A 20,289-nucleotide genomic window follows, 5' to 3' on the forward strand; every position below is an offset into this window, starting at 1 on the left:
ATGGCTGTGGGAGAGACGGATGGAGTCGGCTCGGAGGAAAGCGGGAGCCGGGAGGCGGATGTCATCTCCAGGGGAAACATCCTGGAGAGCTTCACCGAGAGCCAGGAGGTGCGGGCGCTCCTCGGGAACCTGAGAACCTTGTGCGGGGACCCGGTGGCCCAGGAAGTGATCGTGGAGAAATTCATCGGTGAGGCGTTGGTGGTTTTAGTCTTTTTTTTTTTTTTTTTTTTTTTTTTTTTTAATTAATAATTGTGCGCTAATTGTAACCTTGAAACTTTTCTTCAACAGGTAGTTGGGATTTACAGTTTTATTTTTTTCCCGGATACGTGTTTTGCTTCCACCCAGGGCTTGTGTGTAAAGGCCCTGAGTTTGAGCAGTGTGGAACCTCCTGCTCCATGCACAGAAAGCAACCGAGCTGACATTTGTGTGCTTCTGCCACATAAGGTCATTTTTGCACCTAACTGCAATCCACCTTGAGCTTGTAAGCTGTAATTCAACGTTTTTAGTTTCATGTTTCGTGTAAAACATGAAGGGCAGCACACACGTGGTGTTATTTCTGAGGAGGAACCTCAGGTGTGAGCAGCAGAGCTGTGCTGTGTGATGGGAGCAGCTCAGCAGTTCTGCTCCCAGACCTCTTCCAGCACAGATGTCTGTAACGGTGCTCACCTGGCCCTGTCTGAGGCAAATGGCTTACAGAGCCCCCAGCTTTGTATTTGATGTGATGTCCGACCAGGTAACAAACTTGCAAAACTCAGTTTTGTGTATCTAAAATCACACGAAGTGGATTAGAGCTTGTATCGCTTTTGGAGAAATGATGAAATTGCTGAAACCTATCCTGCTTCGTTGTCCGTGCTTCTTATGAGTCTAGGTAGGCCAACAATAAACCAGGAAAGCCCAGATTTGGAAATCTGCCCCAGCAGAAGTTGTTCCATTGAATCAGCTGACAGTGGTCAGCTGATCAGAAGGAAGTAGTAAGAACACTCATGTTCTGAATATTCAGTCTCACAGGTGAAATGGCAGAGTTTGCTGGGGTAGGAAAGCACATACTTAAAGTCATCGGCTACTGAAAAGCCATCATCTTACCCAGCTGATCGAGCTGCTGTGCCCCACTTGCACATCATTCTCTGTTTATTCAGGCTGTATTTGTGCACTCCCTCTGTGCATTTCTGCTCTATCACACATGCCTAGGAGAAAAATCTCATTGCTAACCACTGCAAAACTGGCTTCTGCACTTCTTGGGAATGTGTCAGCTGAAGGTGTACCATAGGTATCAGAAGAATGTATCATTGCTTAGAATGAGTGCCTTGCAAATTTTGAAGGTTAGGGATTATCTTAATCTGTATGCAGACAATGCAGTAATAATCAATTACAGAGGATTTTGATGCAGATCTCCAAAATGTTCATAAAAACACGTGGTGTTTTTTTGTGAACTGTTAAAGCAGAAGTCTAGATTAGGTAATTTGATTTGCAACAACAGTTATGGAGGAAAATTTTAGAAGTCTTTTTTTTTTTTTTTTTTCATAATAGCATTAGAATATGTATTTTCTGCAGTTCATTCTCTTCAGCATTTTTATTTGGGGTTTCATTTTGTATTACCACGCTCTGATCCGGGAAAACAATTTGATGGAATAATGAATAACTGCACAAGTTGGTGCAAGGATGCCGTTGGACTGGCTGGTGTCTTGAAGGTGGTAGTGCAGTGTCATCCAGTGGTCACCTGCAGCACTGTTGAAGCTGTATTATGTCAAACCCGAGTTTGATGTGAGATGGAGAAAGGGATAGAGAGCAAAATTGTTTGGTAGAAACAAATGCAGGAAAATGAAAGATTTCTAATTAAAAAGCAATTTTCTGATCAAATACCTCAAATGACCCAGGCAATATTCATCATTTAATCTCGTTCTGAAGTATAACTTTTAGTTAACAGTAATTTGAGAGACTCCTGGAAGAGAGTTTTTGATCCAGTATGGGTAAATGATGTTACTGCAGAGTGCTTGTATTTTTTTACACTAATTTCTCTGTTGTTTTCTTGCTCCTTGACCTCATTTAAAAGTGTGGCAACACTTAGCTTGAGGATATTGAAATCTTAAACTAAAGCTGTCAAGAATCCGGGGTGTGTCTCTCATGATTAATGACTTTAAGGGCCTTTAATTTGAATTATTAATCACAGATACTTCTTTTTCTTTTCAGTTATAATGGACAAGTACCAGGAGCAGCCTCACTTGTTGGATCGCCACTTAGGTAGGAATGCCATCTTTTACACAACAATTTTTGTATGTATACTTGAAAATCTCTTAAGCTAGAAAGTTCAAACATGCATTGCAAGATTGCTGTGGTTAATATTAGATATATTGTATGACTACTACCTCACTCCCAACTACTGGAAGTATGAGAAACTGTCATCAAACTGTATGTGTTCTCACTTGTCTTTTTTCCTCTCTCATTAGAGTGGATGATGAATATGTTGCTGGATATAATACGAGACAGTGGATCTCCTCCTGTGCTTTTTCACTTGGCTTTTAAGTTTCTTTACATCATTACAAAGGTACAAAAACCTCACAATCAAAATTAACCATTCTGTAACTGAAAGTATGTAAACTTCCAGTATCTTTCTTTGCTGTTTAAATAACTTGAAAATGTGTTAGTTTAAACATAGAAAAAAAAAAAAAAACTAAGTATTGTCTGAGTAACGCACTAAAACCTTTTAAATTGGAGTGTGGAAGATGAGTTGTTTTTTTGGGGGGGAAGCAGGAAGGTAAAGCAGCATTTCCTTGATGTTTCATCCTATTCATTGATACAGAGTAGTAAAAAGCAAGCTCAGAATGCGTTAAAAATGTGGATTGGAAGTATTATGAGTCGTAATTTAAGAAGAAGAGTGGAGCATGGTGAAGAATTAGATTGTGGAATTTCCATCTGAAATTCTGAAACAGGCTTTTTTACTGTAAGGACTGAATGCTGGAATTAATGATTAAGGTTGTGGAGTCTCCATCAGTGGAGCTACTCCAAACCCTACTGAGTAGATGTGGTCTTGAACAATGTGCTGCAAACTTGAGGAAAAGTTTCCTTCCTTTGAGGGTTGCACAGCCCTGGGACAGGCTGCTCAGAGAGTCTGGGCTCTTGTCCTGTGGAGGTTTCCAAACCCCTGTGTAACCTACACTAGGGACCTGTTCCTGCATGGGGATCAGACTAGGTGATCTCCAAAGTCCCTTCCAACCCCTGTCATTCTGTGACCTTGCTTGAGCAAAGGAGCTAAACTGGGCAGTCTTTGGAGGCTCCTTGTTTTAAAGAAATATCCTTTCATGAATTCAGTTACTACATTTGTAAAAAATGCCAGAATCTCAAGGTTGATTCTGTTCTTATTACACAAGGTCTGTATAATAACTCATCAGCAGGTCTTTGCTTTTTCTTCAGCACTTGGTGATGACAGATGGCTTAATGAATTTTGAAACTGTGTTTCAGGTGAGAGGATACAAACTTTTCCTCCGACTGTTTCCTCATGAAGTCACTGATCTACAGCCTGTTTTGGATATGATTGTAGACCAGAATCCAAAAGACTGTGAGGTGAGAATCTGCCATCCTTCTGTCTCCCAACAAAAAAACCTGAAGAACAGTGGAACGATGTAGAAAATTGTTCTCAAAAAAACCCAACAGCGTGTAAAGCTGTGGTATGGCCTGAACAGCATTAACTTAACAGCTAGACTGAATGCAGAAATCAAGATTTCATCATGTATCCTGCTTACTTAAAATTCAGTGTAGCTGGGAGTGTTCAAAGTATTGGTTGAAACATTATATAAGCAAATAATTTCTGAAGCATGGGTTGAAGTACTGTAGTTCATATTGTTATGGTTTTTGGGTGAAGAAAGAAATATGACTGCAAAGGCTTGTAAAAGTTGATTAAATTTGAGTGATCATCATCTATTAAAGATAACAGAAGTTGTGAATGTGAAGACCGTAATTGTATTGCTTCTCCTAAATTCAAATAGAATAAATTGCTTCTATCAGCATTATAGGTGATGTTGATATGGTTGTACAGCTTTTATTTCTTAAATAGCAATTGCCACAAAACTAATCTTTTTCATACAACTTTCCATAGTTGTGATATATATATATGTATATACATTAATTTTTATTATGAATATTAGAATATTATGAATATTAGAAGCTCTGTAGAAGTTGTTTCTTGTCTACCTATCTCTACAAAAACACCTCAAGTTGTTTCAAGGGGCCTGTGAACAGAATATGTAGAAAATTAGGAAGAAGGTGTTTGTCTCTAAGTTAGGAAGAAGAAAGTATTTCTCTCTAGGTCTCTTTTTCTATTGTGTTTGTGTTAGAACACCCATTTTCTTCCTCCAGATGATGAGTCACTTTCCCTGTTAATTTATGGTGGATTTTTGTTTGTTTGCATTTTGTTTTTTTCCTGTTTGACAGGACCAAAAGCACAAATGGGAGAAAGCAGGAAAATAGGAAAATGCAGTTTCCCTTTGGGAAGAAGTGACATGTCTAGACTTCAGAGGGAGGGTCCGTTAACATTCCTGGTTTTCCAGCTCGGGATCTCTTGTAATTCTGCCCCATTTGGTGCTTCAGAACATTCAGATTCCATGTTTTTGTCTTTGTAGTTGGAAAGTTCCTCGAAAGTTAGTGGATGTTATGCTCCAAGCACCTTGTTGAAATATCATCCAGAAAACCAAATGCATATTTTGACTATTCTTTTCCAGACCTGGGAAACTCGTTACATGCTTTTGTTATGGCTCTCCATGATATGCTTGATTCCTTTTGACCTGGCTCGGTTTGATGGAAATATTCTTTCTGAAGAAGGTCCCATCCGGATGCCAACAATGGATCGCATACTTGAAATAGCTAAAGTAAGTGTAGTGCATCATGTGTAATATGCTCAAATGGCTGGCCTTTCTCTTTGACTTTTTTTTTTTTTTTAGTATATAACATGCTGCTCTACTCTCTAAAAATTGCAGTTTTAGAGTCCTTTATATACATTTCTTTAGTGTCTAGTGAGCGTGAGAATTTTTTTCTCTGAAGAAATATTTTATGGTATCTGATAGGAGTGTTGTGCCTTTGACTATGCTAATAGCTTTTAGATTGAAAAGTACCAGCTAAGTTTTCTGAAAGCCAAGTTTGATTATTTATATAAGAATTTAGTGTTTGGTCAGGATGAGTGACATGAAGAAGCTATGAGTGCCTGAAGAATTTTCAGCAGAAGTCATAAAATCATTCTTGACATAAGCTTGAAGTGGTTAATGTGTCATCTCTTGATGATAAAAATGAACAACCCCTTTTCCAAACACCTGAACAGTTGGTGGTTTTTGACACTTGCAGCACTTAAATGGCTCATTTGGAATTGCAGTAGCACAAATGTAGCTGCAGTGTAGGGTTTCAATAAGGGTAAACTCGCCTTGAAAGAAACTGGATGTGATGCTGTTTGTTAAATGGAAAACTTACTTTTTTGCTTTTTGCTCTCTTAAACTCAGGACGATGTTTGTAGATAAATATTACATACTAATGTATGAAGTTGAGTGGTTGTGTTATTAAATGTACATGTTTGAATTCTTTTACTATGAGTTTTCTTTTGTCTTTAGTGTTACTTGGTTGTCAGTGATAAGGCTCGAGATGCGGCTGCTGTGCTGGTTTCAAAGTAAGTCCCTCCTGTGCTTGACAGAAAGGGAAAAAGCTAACTCCCTTCTCCTGTGTCATCTTGAGTCTGATGGGCCAGTAATGATAGCACTGGGAGGACAGAAAGTTGTCAAATGTGTGTGAGATGCTGAACCTGCTTGAATCGTATCCAATAGTTCATTACTGGAGATGTGCTTTGTGTTAGGAAAACAGCTGTCCATCACAAGTGTTACTTAGAGTTCCTTATGGCTAAGAATTCTCTTCAGATTGCTACAGAGTTTGAAAATGAAGTTACTCTGTGTTGCTGCTTAGTTTTGTAGCATTGTGCATAGTAAACTGGCAGATGCTGTGTTAAGGGCTGGTTATTTGCTAGAGGTACAGAAAAAGAAATGTTAATGCTAGATTCTTTTCTTAATATCCTTACTGTCTCTTTATTTTCTTGTCTAGAAAACAGTGCTTCTAGTTTCATAGGTTTGTCATCAATTAATCAAATAAAACCAAGCATAATGCGAATTCCTAAATTCAATTGTTTTACAAGAATTGGTGTTCAGACAACAAACCATTTGTGAGAGAGGTGCAGTTTTTCTTTTTTTTTTTTTTTTCTTTTTCTTTTTATTTTTTTCATCTCTGCAATCTCTGTATCTCTGCTGTACCTCTGTTTATAAATTTGAAATAATGAAATTCTCTTCTTTCCTTCTCTGGCTGTGGAGATTGGTTTTATTTGATAGATGTATGGAAATAAATTGCATAGAATGTAAGCTATACCAGTACGTACATATCTTTTTTTACTATGCATGTCACAGCACATATCTTATTCTAATACATTTTAATGAACAAGACCTTGAGTCAGTGTAGTTCGTCCCTTTTTTCCCCCCCGTTTTTCTGTTTTCTTACTTAACTGAGCAAGGACTGCTGTCCTCATGCTAGCATCTACTCTCATACACGCTAGGGGGCTCTGCCAACATAGGTTTGCCAGGAGCAGAGGCTCTGGGGCTGAACAAAAAGCAATAATTATCCTGGATGACGGTGGTCACTGTGAAAAACAAAATCGGCTTTAGCATTTTTCTCCACTCTGAAGGATGCACAGCACTTATAAGGCTTAGTTGTATCAAAATAGTTGTTAAGTACAGCTTTTAGTAGAGCAGATTCTTACTGTCTTTTTGGGAAATAGCTGTCCTTATGCTTACTTTATTCTGAATTTATTCTGAGTTTCAATCACAGGACTTAAAATTCTTTCAGAAGTAACATCTGGTGATTGTAATGCTGCAGTTGTGAATCTGCTGACAAAACAGTCACTTTCTTTTGTGTTGTGCAGAACATTCCTAACAGAGGTGGCCTTAGAATATAACATTCTGGGGACAGCTTTGTACTTCTTTTTACTTATTCTGAAATATTTCAGAGCAGTATTTAGGTGAATGCATGACTCATCAGGATACTCTTTAATAAATAATCTTGTTTATTACTGTGCAGGCATTTCATTAGCAGCTGTCTTGTGCTTTCTCATAACAAATAAGTTGATAGAATACATTAAACAACATTGAAAATATATTTGGTGCCAACCGGATTGAGATGCGTAAGACCATAATGGAAGCAAAATTACTATTTAATGTAGTTATAATTAGTTTATTATGAAAGCACCAATTTTAAAATAGCCTGGTGACTAAAGTATTTATCCAGGAATTAGAAGGCCTGGATCCAGGGCCTTTTGATGCACTGAAATTCACTACTTTCACAACCAAAAACAATTTTCTAATGATCATGGCTCGGGTACTGAGATAACTGCTTCATCATCTTGAAGTTAAACTGTTAGGTAGGCAGGAATGCAGGAGCCCTGGGATGCACGGGGAGATAAGATGTTGGAGTATAGCTCTGTAACCTGCCAAGTAGGAAAAACTCTGTAGAGAGAGGGAAGGAGGAGAGTAGGGGAAGTCTGAGTTCTGTTCCTGCTCTAGGATTTATACGTTTCAAGTAAAATTCGTAAACATTGAAATCCAAGACTTCCCATTTCTCAGTCATTCCCTTTTCGTAGGGCAGAGAAGCTGGAGTTCATTCTGTGAGTTCTCTCTCCTGTCTGCTCAGTGACCTGGCTGCAGTCGGAGGAGATGAGGCATATCCTGTCCTGCTTCTAGTCTGGAGGTTAGGGGGCTCCTCTGAGCAGTTAAGATTTAAACTCCTTTGGGCTGAGGAAGGGTCTGGGAACCAGTTCATCTACTTGGCAGGCTCGTTCTGTTACCTCTGCCATTGTTGAAAAGATGGTTTCATCCTCGGTGCTCCATTATAAAACAAAAACTAAGCCCCCTCACCTAATGCCTGCAAATCCTCGTTGTTGTGCTGAACACAGCAGATGCTGACTTTGAAGACAATTCAAGTGATCCTCAGCATTTGTGTTCCTCGTATTCCCGATTTGCTGGCTCTTAATGCAGTTCCCCATTTAATCTGTAGTTGTATATGTTGTATATGTCAGCCACGTGCAGGCTCTGTACACGTTCCACTTAAACACTAAGAATTCTACTGCGTGGGCTTTCCTTTGTGCCTTTCCTTGGATTGTGTTTTGGGGGAAAGTTTATTAATTTAGGCTGAAACTTTGCTGGACTAGAAACCTTACTTCTAGGTGCCCAGAGACTAAATGTAGTGGCAGAAGTAGATGCCCTAATCATGGCTTGGCTGGCTCTGATTATAATTGAGTTGATAGTTTAGAGGAGGAGCTCAGCCATGATAAACTTCGCTGGTCCTCCATATGCGTGCATTTCTTAACCCATTCAGTATGTTAAATTTTAGATGTTTGACCTTATCAAATATCTGAACAAATACATACAGCACTGAGGATTATTCCTTATGGGCCTGGAACGTGATTTTGCTGATAATGAGTGCTGTGTGGGCCTGCTGTTGTTTTATGCTAGTATTCTGTCTGTCCTTGATGAGAATAGAGGAGAATCCTTACATTCATTTTTAGCTTTTCACCAATTTTTATCTTGGAACTAGAAAGTTTGTTGCTTTGCAAGTAAGATGGGAACTCTTTAAGATTCTAGTTTACAAGTTGATATCGGTGGAAATTTTGGATCAAAGCCTTGCTCAGGAGCAAAATGACCAAACGTGGTGGTTTGGGAGTTTATTCCCATCAGGAATTTAGGAAAATGTCCATTGGAGAATTGTCTTTAGAAACTGCAACTAGTTTGGACAGTAGGAAGAATAATTTTCATTGGCATGTGTAAAGACAGTAACTGCAGTGGTTTATGTTTTGATTTTTTTCCATGACAGATTTATCGTTCGCCCTGATGTCAGGCAGAAAAGAATGGCAGACTTCTTGGACTGGACACTGTCAATGTTATCTAAATCCTCCTTTCAGAGTATGGAGGGGACTGTTGTTATGAATGGCATGCTGCAGGCCCTGGTAAGCACTCTTTTTCTCTTAAAAGATAAATGCTTGTATTTACATATTACTTTTCGTTGTGATTCTCATGTGGTAGAACTTTTAATGGGAAATGCACAGAAGTTTTTGTTTATTAAAAAGTAATATGAAGTAGCAGTTGTGAAGATGTAACTTCTCGTGTGCTGTAACTTCATGTGTTTCTTTATGTAGTCTTTTCATCAACAAGTGAAAGAGAATCTGCTGGAACAGACACGGAGAAATAGCTGAAAAATTCCTTTAACTACTGGAGTGTTTATTATTAATCCTCTTGTAACTCAAATTTTATTTGGTTTTCTACCAAACCTGTGGGGGGGAAAAAAAATTATCTGAATTATACAAAATGAAAAAGTTGGGCTTTTGGTACAGCAGGAGGTTTTTTGGAATTGTTAGCCAAAATGCAAGTGACTTCTGGAAGTTTTAGCCACTCTTCTTGAATACTTGTTCTCAATAGTTTTACTAAACATACTGAACTTAATAGGCAGTGTCCTTGGCTAGGCTGGAAAATTACCCTATTCCTTGTATTTGTTAATCTGAAGCTCTTCATTTAATGCTGCATGTTGTGAAGTAATTCTATGGCTCGTGGGGGATTGGAGTCGGATGATCTTGAAGGTCCTTTCCAACCCAAGCCATGCTGTGGTTCACAGAGCTGAATTCTTAGTTCAGGTTGTAAAAGTAGTTCATCATAGAACAGCTCAGCTTGGGGAAAAGCTTCTAGTTCCTGAAGCATTACTATATAGAACTCCTGTATGTTCTAGGAATATCTTGTTCTAACAGCTGTCCAGTAGTTTTATACTTTTTTGTGTGTGTGTATTTTGCATTACTTGGATAACAGTCCTGATATCTATTTCAGTTGTGAGGTCCAGGTATATTTGGATGGAGTGAGGGATTTTGTGGAGTTTTCTCTTCTTGTTTTTGTTATTAATAAGCTGGGATAGCAGAAGTGAAGTCAATGAATGGCATACAGTTGTATGGTCTTAGCACAGATGTAAGGATTTGCTGGCATTTGTATGAGTTTCTGTAATTTGCATAAATTTGCAGCTCTTTTTTGAATAATTGCTATGAGGACTTGGATGCAGTATGTTCCTAAACATCAAAGCAAAGCTGTGGAACAAGTGTGTGTGTGTTGTTGGTTTTTTAGTACTTTTTTCTTCTTTAGCAGCTCTTCCAAATCAGAAGATACGAGAAACAGTCTATATTTAGAATAACTTAGGACTTGCCGCTTAAGCAAGAGGAAGCATTACTTGTATGTGTTGCAGTCTGTTTCAAAAGGCAGAATGATGTTTCATCATTTTATTGTCAGATCTGGAAAGGGAGACTGACTGTTTGCCATCCTAGGTGCATGATGAGACCTGTAGGATGTATAATACATTAGTGTTTTGTCATAATTCCCTTGGCTTTGGCTCTATCCACCTGTTCATTAGTGCATACTAAGCGAAACAGGTGAATACTTAACAAGTAGAATCGAAACTAGAATGTGATACAATATACCTGGAAGCTGAAGCCTTCTTTCTTGCATTTGTATGATTTTTTTTCCTCCTCTATGTTGTAGGTTGGGAGAACATATTTATCAAGCTAGTTTGGTGGTGTCTGATAGCTCATAACTCTTGTTCCAGTTGGTAGGTATGAGCAGACTGAATTGTTAAAGCCTTTTCTTGCATCCAGTCTTGAATTTTTAATTTCAATTACTGCAATGTAAACCCAAATTACATCATTAGAGAATAAAGGTTTTCAGAAAGATACATATGTAGGTATGTGTACATGGGTGTGTTTAACTGGAGTAGGAAGCATAGGAAGCAGAAGAGTTTAATATAATGACTTAGTAACACATTTATAACAATAACATGTTGTTGAACCAAAAATATTAGCCAAAAGTAAAAGCAGCATTTAAAAGTAAGTAAACCAGTTCCCTATGGTGTTAGCAGGCTGTCCAGAAACTAAACAATAATTGCAAACTGTATAAAGCAAAGTGCATGCACGGGGGTGGGGGGGGCAACTAAAACTTGGGTCGCCAAGCTTCAGAATTCTTTGCCCTTGGATTCCTCCAGCAACTTGTTGTTTAGGAACAAACTGTAGTTACTGGGGCATTTCATCCTAAAGGAACAGGAGAAAGAAGAATAAGTTTCAATTTCCAGTCCGTGCAGCAAGGCAGGTTTTGGGGATGTGATGATGATGGAGCAGGATGGATGGAGAAGTGCTCGCTGCCTCTTTCTCTTTTCCCCCTCCGCCTCCGACACCCCGGATGAGTTCAGAGCTTCCCCTGACAGTGTGGATTTCAGCAGAACCACTGTTTGTGGTCTGTGCTCAGGAAATAACTTGTAGTGAGATTGGCATGGCAAAACTGTTCTAAAATGACATGAAACTCTTGCATTTCAATGAACTGAAACTGCAAGTTCGGTACACGGTGAGCAGTTCTGTGCTGCTGCACTTTGATCTGCCTCTCCGTGGCCTGAAGTCTCGGTGATTAGCTATGCTACTGTTTAATCTAACTCAGCATTATGTGTAGAACAAGTACTACTGTTTCATGATTCTTGTTGGAACACGCAGCCTGCATTACACATTTTAATTCCACTGATGCTTTTTTCTTTTTTTTCTTTACACCTGTCGTCAGTAATGTATCATTTCACAACAGGTGTGCACTAGCAGGAGTCTCTGCTCACGGTGTTTCAGATTTGTTTTTTAAAACTGACTTCTTTTGTTTGAAACTAAAATTGCGTTGTTGAATTGAGTTCATTTCTGTACTTGGATTCGTTGTATGCAGAGGTAACTTGAAGGATTGTAGATTAATGGGAAGGATTAGATTAATAAGAAATTGCCTATATATATATATATATTGCCTATATATATATATAATATTTGTTTACTTGAAAGAAATGTCTAACCTGTTTTAAGAATCTGCATTTTAAATTCCCTTGGTCTGGAGGTTTGCTTTTAAACCTGCCATTATATCAAGCAGCTTTTTAGTTATTGCTGCAGGGTGTAGCACTCCCAATTCTTGCGTGACAGAGATGTCATCATGTTGAGGTAGCCTTGGGCATTGAAACTTATTAAACCTTATTTGTTTTATAGGTGATTCAGTATACAAGTGTGAGTAATAATTAAAAATAAAACGCCCTACGCAGTGATCTGATGAAACTGGAGAGTCTTAAGAACAGGGCATTTCCCTGAGCTGTCTCTAATGCGGAGGTTATTTAGCAATAGCTGTGTGCTTATGTAAATTTTGCTCTGGGGAAGAAAGAACTCTCCAGCTCTATTCTTTCAGACCCACAGGCACAAAAATAGACTATTTCCAAATAGAATGTTTCCCAAGTCTCTGTATTTTTGGCATTCTCAAAGAATTACCAGTGCTAGCGTTGTCCATTGGCGTTGTTTTTTTAGAGATGTTATCACCTAATGGTTTGGAGATAAAGGTGTACAAAAAGCAGAGCCTTCAAATCTGTGTTTTGTCAGTCTTGTTCTGATGGAGGCCCCCAGATGTTACTGTAAATTTTTGATTGATAAATAACAAAGATCAGATGAAAACATAACTCTCACCAACTATTTAACCGTGCTCTGTGTTGAAGGCTGTCACGTTAGCTACCATTATCAGTACCCTGACAGATGCATGCAGTCTACTGTTTGCATTGAAGAAGTACGAAGAACAAGAGTTGTAATATATTTTACCATTCGTTGCACCTATAAACACGTTAAACGCTCTCTACTTTCAAGCAAATTTATTATTTTGACAGCATGTCCTCCTTCACCTTGTTTACTTCCCCACATCTAGCCTGGAGGCAGGAAGGACTGATAGCTTTCCCTCGACCTGGATGCTATGTGACTACTAGGGGGTGCTCCAGAGTAATGAAAGATACCGTTTTCTTCTCATCCCACAGAGGCAGAAATTATCCTCCCAGTGCTCGACTTGCTTGGTTACAACCAGAGGGTAGATCAAACTGGTGTCTCCTGCTCAACAGGAAGACAGATTTGCTAGCAAACAGTCAGGCCACCCTTACTGGTGATTTGTATAGCTTGGGGAACATGTCCCAGAGATGATCCTGGTTGATATATCTCATGGAGCCCAAAGTGGGTTATGCAGACAATTGGAAGGTGTGGTGTGTTTCTTCGGTGATTACTAAGAAACTGGGTTTTGTTTTCCTTGCACCATGCTATTTCTAAAGCAAAACCAGACTTGACAGTCGTCATCGCTTGCACACCACTGATTTTCTCTAATTTGTAGGTGGCTTAATTATTTATAAGAGAGGGAGTCACATACTTTTCAGCAGTTCAACAGGTCGGGTGAGTTGCTGTGTGTCCTCATTAAAGTGGAGAGACCATGGCGTAACTTTGGCTGCCTGGATGCTCCAATGGGCAGGCTCCTTGCTTTTAGTATCATTAGGTGCTGTGTCTACGGGTGGCAAACCAAGCTGATTAATTATTTTGTTTGTATCAGATGTTTCTGAATCGATGTGCCTTGTTTTTATGTCCTGCAAGGCAGGAAGTTTAAAATAAATTCTGTAATGCCTATTTGCTCATTTTTCCTTTTCGAGTTGTTGGTTTTTTTTTTTCTCCCCAGTTTCTGCTGGTTTGCAGTGATGCAAAGTGTACTTTGATTTTTAATGTAATGCTGAGACGAGCCAGAGCTGCAGGATTTTTCCTGTACAGTGAGTGCTTTATGCACATCCATGTGTGTAGCATATACCAGAAGAAATACATATCTCTTATTCTAGAGGCCAACATCAGAAAAAGTGCTTTTTTATTCCCCCTCCTCCCCCAAGAATATCTCTAGCATGCTCAAAAATTTGGGAGATTTGAGGTTCTGAGTGTTTTTGCCTTTTTTGACTCACAAAGAAGTCATGAAAAGCTTCTTTTGTTTTTCCTTGATGATTCTACAGTCAGGAAAACAAAGCAACAACTGAATTTCTTGATTTGTTGAACATCTGAAAAGTAGTTCCCACCAGTTTGGTTATCCCCTACTTTTATACGAAATGTTTTTTGCTGGAAGTAACCTGTAAACTCTTCTCTGGTAGAGTGAAATACCTGATGTATCACTTGGTAAAGCAGCAATAATCTGGGTTGAAGGCTGTATTCCCACTGCAGTGTACATCAGTCAGTTCAAACACAACTTCTTTCCTTTCATAGATTCCTTTTTCTTCTGTGCTCATTCAAACACCAATACGTAATATGTTTTTGTTGAACAACAACAGTGCAAACACTACATCCCAGTTCTTTTAAGTTATGAATTTATAACACTGTAGCTCAGCATTATTTAATTTGTACTTCCCCTAAAAACACACATCAATGAAGTAAAATCCCTTAATCCTCATGCAGCACTAAAGGAGACCACTGGAACCAGGTGCAGCCCTTGTCAGAGAAGGGAATGAACTGCTGTGGTTTCTACAGCTGAACACTTTTCAACACTGGAAATCTGATTGCTTCTTTTATGTGCTTTATGAGGAGATGGGAGATGGAAGGAGAAGGGAGATGAAGAAAGTATATTCTTAATGGGAGTCCACATTGTGCGTGACTGATTTTCAAGACATGAAAAGCTCTTCCTTGAGATTTTCTTGCATAGATTGTCAGAGTTACCTAAACCTTGTTTCACCCTGGTTAGATCCTTGCTGTGTCACCGGAGGACAGCAGAGGTGTGGACTGAAGGTCTGAGGCCTCACTTGTTATCTGAGAGAATACATAACCCACGTATTTTTTAGTGTATTCCCAGCTGATTTTAGAGCAGTTGCTGTGATGATTTTGACATTTAAAACTGTGTGGAGTTTTCTTATTTGCTGCTTTTGTGTTGGTGAACTTCTTCCTACTTCTTGCTTAGAGGCCATACCTCCTAGATATGTTATTCCTGAAGAGTCAGAACTGAATTCAAAGTTGGCCTCGAGGATGTGAAAACTCCTGGAGACACTTGTAGGCAGGTGCTGGGATGTAGGAGCTGTGTCAGAATGAAAGCACATAGATGTTTTGAGGGTGCCATTGAGACTTTTCAGGAGCTCCAAGCAGTTTGCTAAGACACATGCAGGTAAATTCCAAAAGAACTTGTCCAGGAGCTCCCAAGGCTTTATAAAGAAGCTGTTCTCTTTGTTATCATTACTTTAGGAATTATACTGTTCTGTTTGAATGCACTTGAGTATGGTCTTAATCATTTTGAGGCATTCCTTCAAAACAGTATTTGCTCTTAACTGGGCATCTGTACAGAATGGAGAAGTAATTGTGGGGATGAGGTGCTGCAGAGATGCTTCAGTGTCTCCTGACATCCACAACAAACTTGCTGGCCTTGTGAAGCCTGTCTGTTTTGAGCGCAGGAGCAGAGCTATGAAGAAATGAGCTTATGAGTATTTCAGCAAAGAGGCAGAAAAGAAAGTGAAGCCACCCTAGACTTGTTGGTAACATGGGAGACTTTCAGCTTTTTGCTCACCTTCTCTTTGCTCTCCCTTAGGCTGTCTAGTACAAGCAGTTTTATCATGTGTTAGTGGGACTTTATTTTATTTCGATGTGGCATCTTGATAAAAGTTATTCTGTATTTATGCTGTTTGTGTCAGTGGTGGTTTCAGTTAGCTGCTGTTCTGAGGCTGAAGTAGTTCTGTTGCATTTCTGCTCTGTAAATGTAGTTCTTAAAGGATGTCATACTTATGTGGTTACTTCAGCAAAGCATTACAAATCTTGAATAATAAGTATTGTCAAATTCCACTATGTATAGCTTGTAGTAGAAGTGATCAGAAATGCTAATTTAGGATTCTGAAACGTAATTTAGTTACACAACAAAATATAATGGGTACATAGCCTGAAGGTGTTTTTATTGCTTTTGTTGCTCTTAACCACACCTGCAGTGCAGGAGGCATGTGTATTTGGTATGTGTGAGAAAGTACATGTTTTTAAGGTAAGTCTGTTCTTGTTTAACTGCTAGGCATGTTTAGTGAGGAAGATTTTTCTTATGACGAATGACGAAGTTCAAGGGAAGCTAAGGGACTGAGCGTGGTGGTTTTGATACACGCTAAGTGGACCGAGGCCATTTTAATAGCGTAACACAGTTCTGCCTGCTATGAGCAGTCGGTGCTTCTCACTGGAGTGCTGAAACCTAGTGGGATTTTTAACTGTGTGTAAATGATTTGGAAGCTATTTGGAAGACTGAATGCTTGAACTCTCCTTAAAATCCCTTGGTGTGGGAGTTCAAATATGCCTGATGGAGTTATATTTGCAGTCAGAGTTCTGTAGCTGACTTTGTTTAGTTTAACATGGAGTTCTTGAAAGCTGTTGGAGAAACAGGACAAAATACTCAGCAGTTTAGCCTGTATTGTGCCCTGTCTTGTCTGAGGTTGGGTGTCACTAATGATGGAGCTTGCTCACCAGTGTCCACCTGTCCTGCTTCTCACAGTGACTGACGTGTTGTGCCTCCTAGTGCTGTGCTCTGCCTAAATTACAAGCAAGGCTTGTTTAGTTTGGAGAACTGTTTGATGTCACCAGGTCTCAAACAGAACTCGGAGTTTCCCCTCGTTCATCTGCCTTTATTTGTGTTCTGCAGTGCTCTTCATTCACGTTCCTCACTTTTTAGAGGTTGAAAGCAACGTGAGCTGTTAGATAATAGCTGTTGTGGTTGCACCTGCATTGGACTTGTGTGACCAAGCACTGAGCTGGATGGTTGTGGGAGCTGAGCTGCCTGAAAGAGTGGCTTCTCCCCTCCCCCCTGTTTTCTTGAGTGTGTGTTTTTTTGTCCAGCTCAGCTCCCCGAGTGAAGTGCCTGCATGAATATATAAATGGGAGGGGCAGGTTGGGCTACAGTAGCCTTGACATGCATTGACTTAAAAAGAAGTAGAACTTCACCCAGAGACTTTCTTTTATGCCATTTGAATTAGTAAACACTACAGGTTATTGCAGGAAGTTGACTGGCTATTGTAGAACTTTATGCCTGATATATTGAGCTGTAAACTCTCTGTTTTGTTATATTCATTTTCCCTGTTTTAATTGTAGGCACAGTTGTTTAAACATGGCAAAAGAGAAGATTGTTTACCGTATGGTAAGTTTGTAACATCCTGATTTTGTTTTAAAGCCATTCAAGTTAAAAAGAGAAGGATATGCTGTTAAAGAACAGTGCTGTAAAGAATAAAATCAACAGGGAAGTTTTAAAGAATGCAAAATGAAGAAGAGAGAAAGTGAGGGAGGAGAAGATGCAAATGAAGTATTTATGTTGGAAAATCTCATCAGAGAATTAAAGATTTGGCAGGTGGGTCAGGTTGGATGCTGGGCCTCAGCAGTTGAGCACAGAACATGGAAACTGTGTGATGTGAAGCTTATGAGCACCAAATTTAAGGATAAAACATGTAATACCAGGTTTAAAGAACCTGCTGTGGACGGAATCCGGTTGGAATCATCTAGTGATACTGCTGAAAAGAAAAAAAGGTTTCAGTGGAAACAGATTACAATGGATAACAATTAGAGTTAGGCAGGTACCTGTAAGGAGAAGACAGAAGTGCCTGAATATTGTATTTACGTGTTAGAATTACATTCTTCTCATGGTGCATCCTGGAATATGTTCAGAACTGACTGCACAGTACTGCTTTGCTGTTTATTGGTAGCAACAAAGAGAGGTATAGAAAGATGGTGGCTAATTACAGAACGCTGCAAAATAGAGAAGGACCACAGAACTGACTATCAAAGCATGTGGTTTGTGCTGTTCACAAAAATTGAGTACTGATGTGAACCACATTAGAATGCTTCAACTTAATGGAATTGTTTTGACTCCAGATAAGAAACTCAGTAGATGTACAGCTGGAAGCAGTTTAGATTCTCCCAGTAACGAAGTGTAACATGCAGATGCTTCCCTACAAAATGCCTGAGATATGGGTAAAGCTGGAGATAAGATAGTGAAGACAAACCAAATGGAATGACAGAAGTGTTGCAGAGCTGGTCAGGTGCAAATGGAAAATATTGAGGAATGTTATTACTTAGCAGTAGAAAGCTGCAGTATGGAAGCTTAAGGAGTAATTAAGAGCATGTCAGGTAACCAGAATTATGAACAGGCTCTATAGATGACCCACAGTAATTGAGGAGTTGGACTTGGAAAAGGCTGATATTTAGATGTTCTTAACTTTCTTTCTATTTCTTTAGTCTCTTAAAATGCAGGTTACTTAGGCTTAAGAACTCTAGGAAGTTACTAGAATAATAGTAATTTACCTTACCATGTTTTATGTTACTAATAGTGGAATAAGTGAGGATAAAACAAAAACCTGATCAAAAATTGAGTAGATTTTAAAGTCATATGCCCTCTCAGAATTGGAAACAATTGCTGTGCCCTTGATCTCCTGGTAGTTTTGGAAACTTGATGTGGGCCTGGACTAGAAGATTACAGAACACAATCAATTTGTTTACCCTAAGACTGATTTGTCCTTCAGAGCCTGTAGCTACTTTGTATTAATTACTGATCAGCTATAAGTTCGTTCTTCAATACAGTCATCATTTCAGACTTCAACTGCAAAGGAACTATTTTATTTGTAACAGGAATGTGTTCTTGTGAAAACTTTGAGTTCTGGAGCTTTACACTCCTTCTCCATTAATCTGTGGTTGTCATTTTGGTGGACAAATGGCTTTGATATGCTATGGAAATGGAAAGCTCTGTTGCTGATTGTTTACAGATCAGTATTATTTTTTGCATTTAAATGTTCCTGGACATTCATTGTCATAACAATTTCTGTGCAGAGGAGTTCAGTTGGTGCTACCTGAAAAACATAAATGGTAGAAGTGAATGCCAAGTATGCAGATTGGGTATAGAATAACTGACTGAGATTTTCTTAGTCTTGGTTCTGTTAGACTATGGAGGATTTTTAGACACAGATACTTGAGTATGTTGCTTCCAGTGAGAATTCGAGGCATAAATATTCCTCATGAGCTGGACTCGTTGTGATTTCCACAGCTGAAAGTAATCCTTATAACAGTGCTTCCTGTTTGGTAGGTGAAGGATATTACATTTATTTGGCCAGTATCAAAACTGCTACAAGTGGGTAGTAAGACATCTGTGTTTCAGTAATACCTTCAGAAATCTAAATCTGAAGAACTTTGGAGACTTTACACTTTTTTTTATACTGAGTTGTTAAGCGTTTTTCTAGCCTGTGTTTGTCTTACAGCTGCTACTGTACTTGAGTGTCTTGATAACTGCAAGCTGTCAGCAAGCAATCAGATGGTTCTTCGCAAGCTGGGGATGAAACTTGTTCAACGACTTGGACTGACGTTTGTGAAACCAAAGGTAGCAAAATGGAGGTTAGTTTCAAGTTGAAATAGTTTTTTTTAAAAATAAAAAGAATTCTAAAACAAGTCATCCGCAATCACTTTAGAAACTAAAAAATGCCTAAATCCATTTTCTTGCCAGTCTATGTCCTTCCTGCTCTCTCCCACAAGAAAAAGAAATCATCATCATGTTATTTAAGACTGAATACATACTTTACATGAAGTTTTTTGGCCATATATTGTTTCCTGTAATTTTCCCAGTTATGGGATAGCAGAGCAATATTGTGACTTTTTTACTGCTGTACTTCAGAAAAGGAGAAAGAAGCCTGTTTCATGTAAAGCACAACCTGGTAAAAATGGGAAGACAGCAACCTTTGGTACTGAAGTTGACGTAGTTCCATGTTGTAAGAGTGAGCTTAACATTTCCATTACATTGTTCTATCCTGATTCGATAGAAAGTTCACAGGGGAAAAGTGGTTTGCAATCCCACTTCAGTTTTGCATATTAGTCAGGTTTTGGTGTCTGGTTTTCCTTTTCGCCAGAGGGCAACCCATTTTTCAGATTTCTCGCACTGATATTTTAAAATTGCAGGCTCCATTGGTGACTTTTTTTTGTTGTATTTCTTTTACTAACTTTTGAGAACGTCCTTAGGCATAGAAAATTCTTTTTAGGTGGAGAGTGTGCCTTGCCCGATGGCAAAAAGTTAGTTTAGCATGAAAATTATCTCTTTTGTAAGGATATGTTTGCACCACAGGCTAGATATGTGAGTACAGGTTGTGCAGAAAACCCTGGGCTAGCTTTACCATTTAAAACCATTCTTAATGAGTTGATTTTTATTTTTAAAGGTTTTGGAGAGCTTTTTAGGGCATGGGAATTTTGTCTCTCTTTGTGGTCACAGTGGGAAGTAGTTTAGCTCTTCTCCACATGGAAAAGTGGCAGCTGGGTCAGGAGAAAGGAGAAAGGGATATTTTTCCCTTTCTTTTAATACAAACATTAAATAACTGGAAAACTGTGCACTTGGAGGTATAACTTGACAAGCAGGTTTTGTGACATATGTGCCT

At 38.9% G+C, this 20,289-nt stretch overlaps 1 protein-coding gene across 1 annotated transcript in view; it reads left to right on the forward strand.

Moving 5' to 3' along the window:
• TBCD (tubulin folding cofactor D) overlaps positions 1-20,289 on the forward strand; it is a gene marked incomplete at both ends in the record, with an annotated part of 107,417 nt that continues 87,128 nt past the window's right edge. Inside the window, 9 exons of the mRNA XM_079544288.1 lie at positions 1-187; positions 2,188-2,238; positions 2,445-2,542; positions 3,457-3,558; positions 4,713-4,859; positions 5,589-5,644; positions 8,881-9,013; positions 16,979-17,024; positions 19,129-19,261. Coding sequence (XP_079400414.1) covers positions 1-187; positions 2,188-2,238; positions 2,445-2,542; positions 3,457-3,558; positions 4,713-4,859; positions 5,589-5,644; positions 8,881-9,013; positions 16,979-17,024; positions 19,129-19,261 — 953 coding nt within the window. The remainder of the gene's footprint in view (positions 188-2,187; positions 2,239-2,444; positions 2,543-3,456; positions 3,559-4,712; positions 4,860-5,588; positions 5,645-8,880; positions 9,014-16,978; positions 17,025-19,128; positions 19,262-20,289) is intronic.

Source organism: Tetrao urogallus, assembly GCF_951394365.1.
Source record: "Tetrao urogallus genome assembly, chromosome: 18".
In the NCBI taxonomy this organism is placed as follows: Eukaryota; Metazoa; Chordata; class Aves; order Galliformes; family Phasianidae; genus Tetrao; species Tetrao urogallus.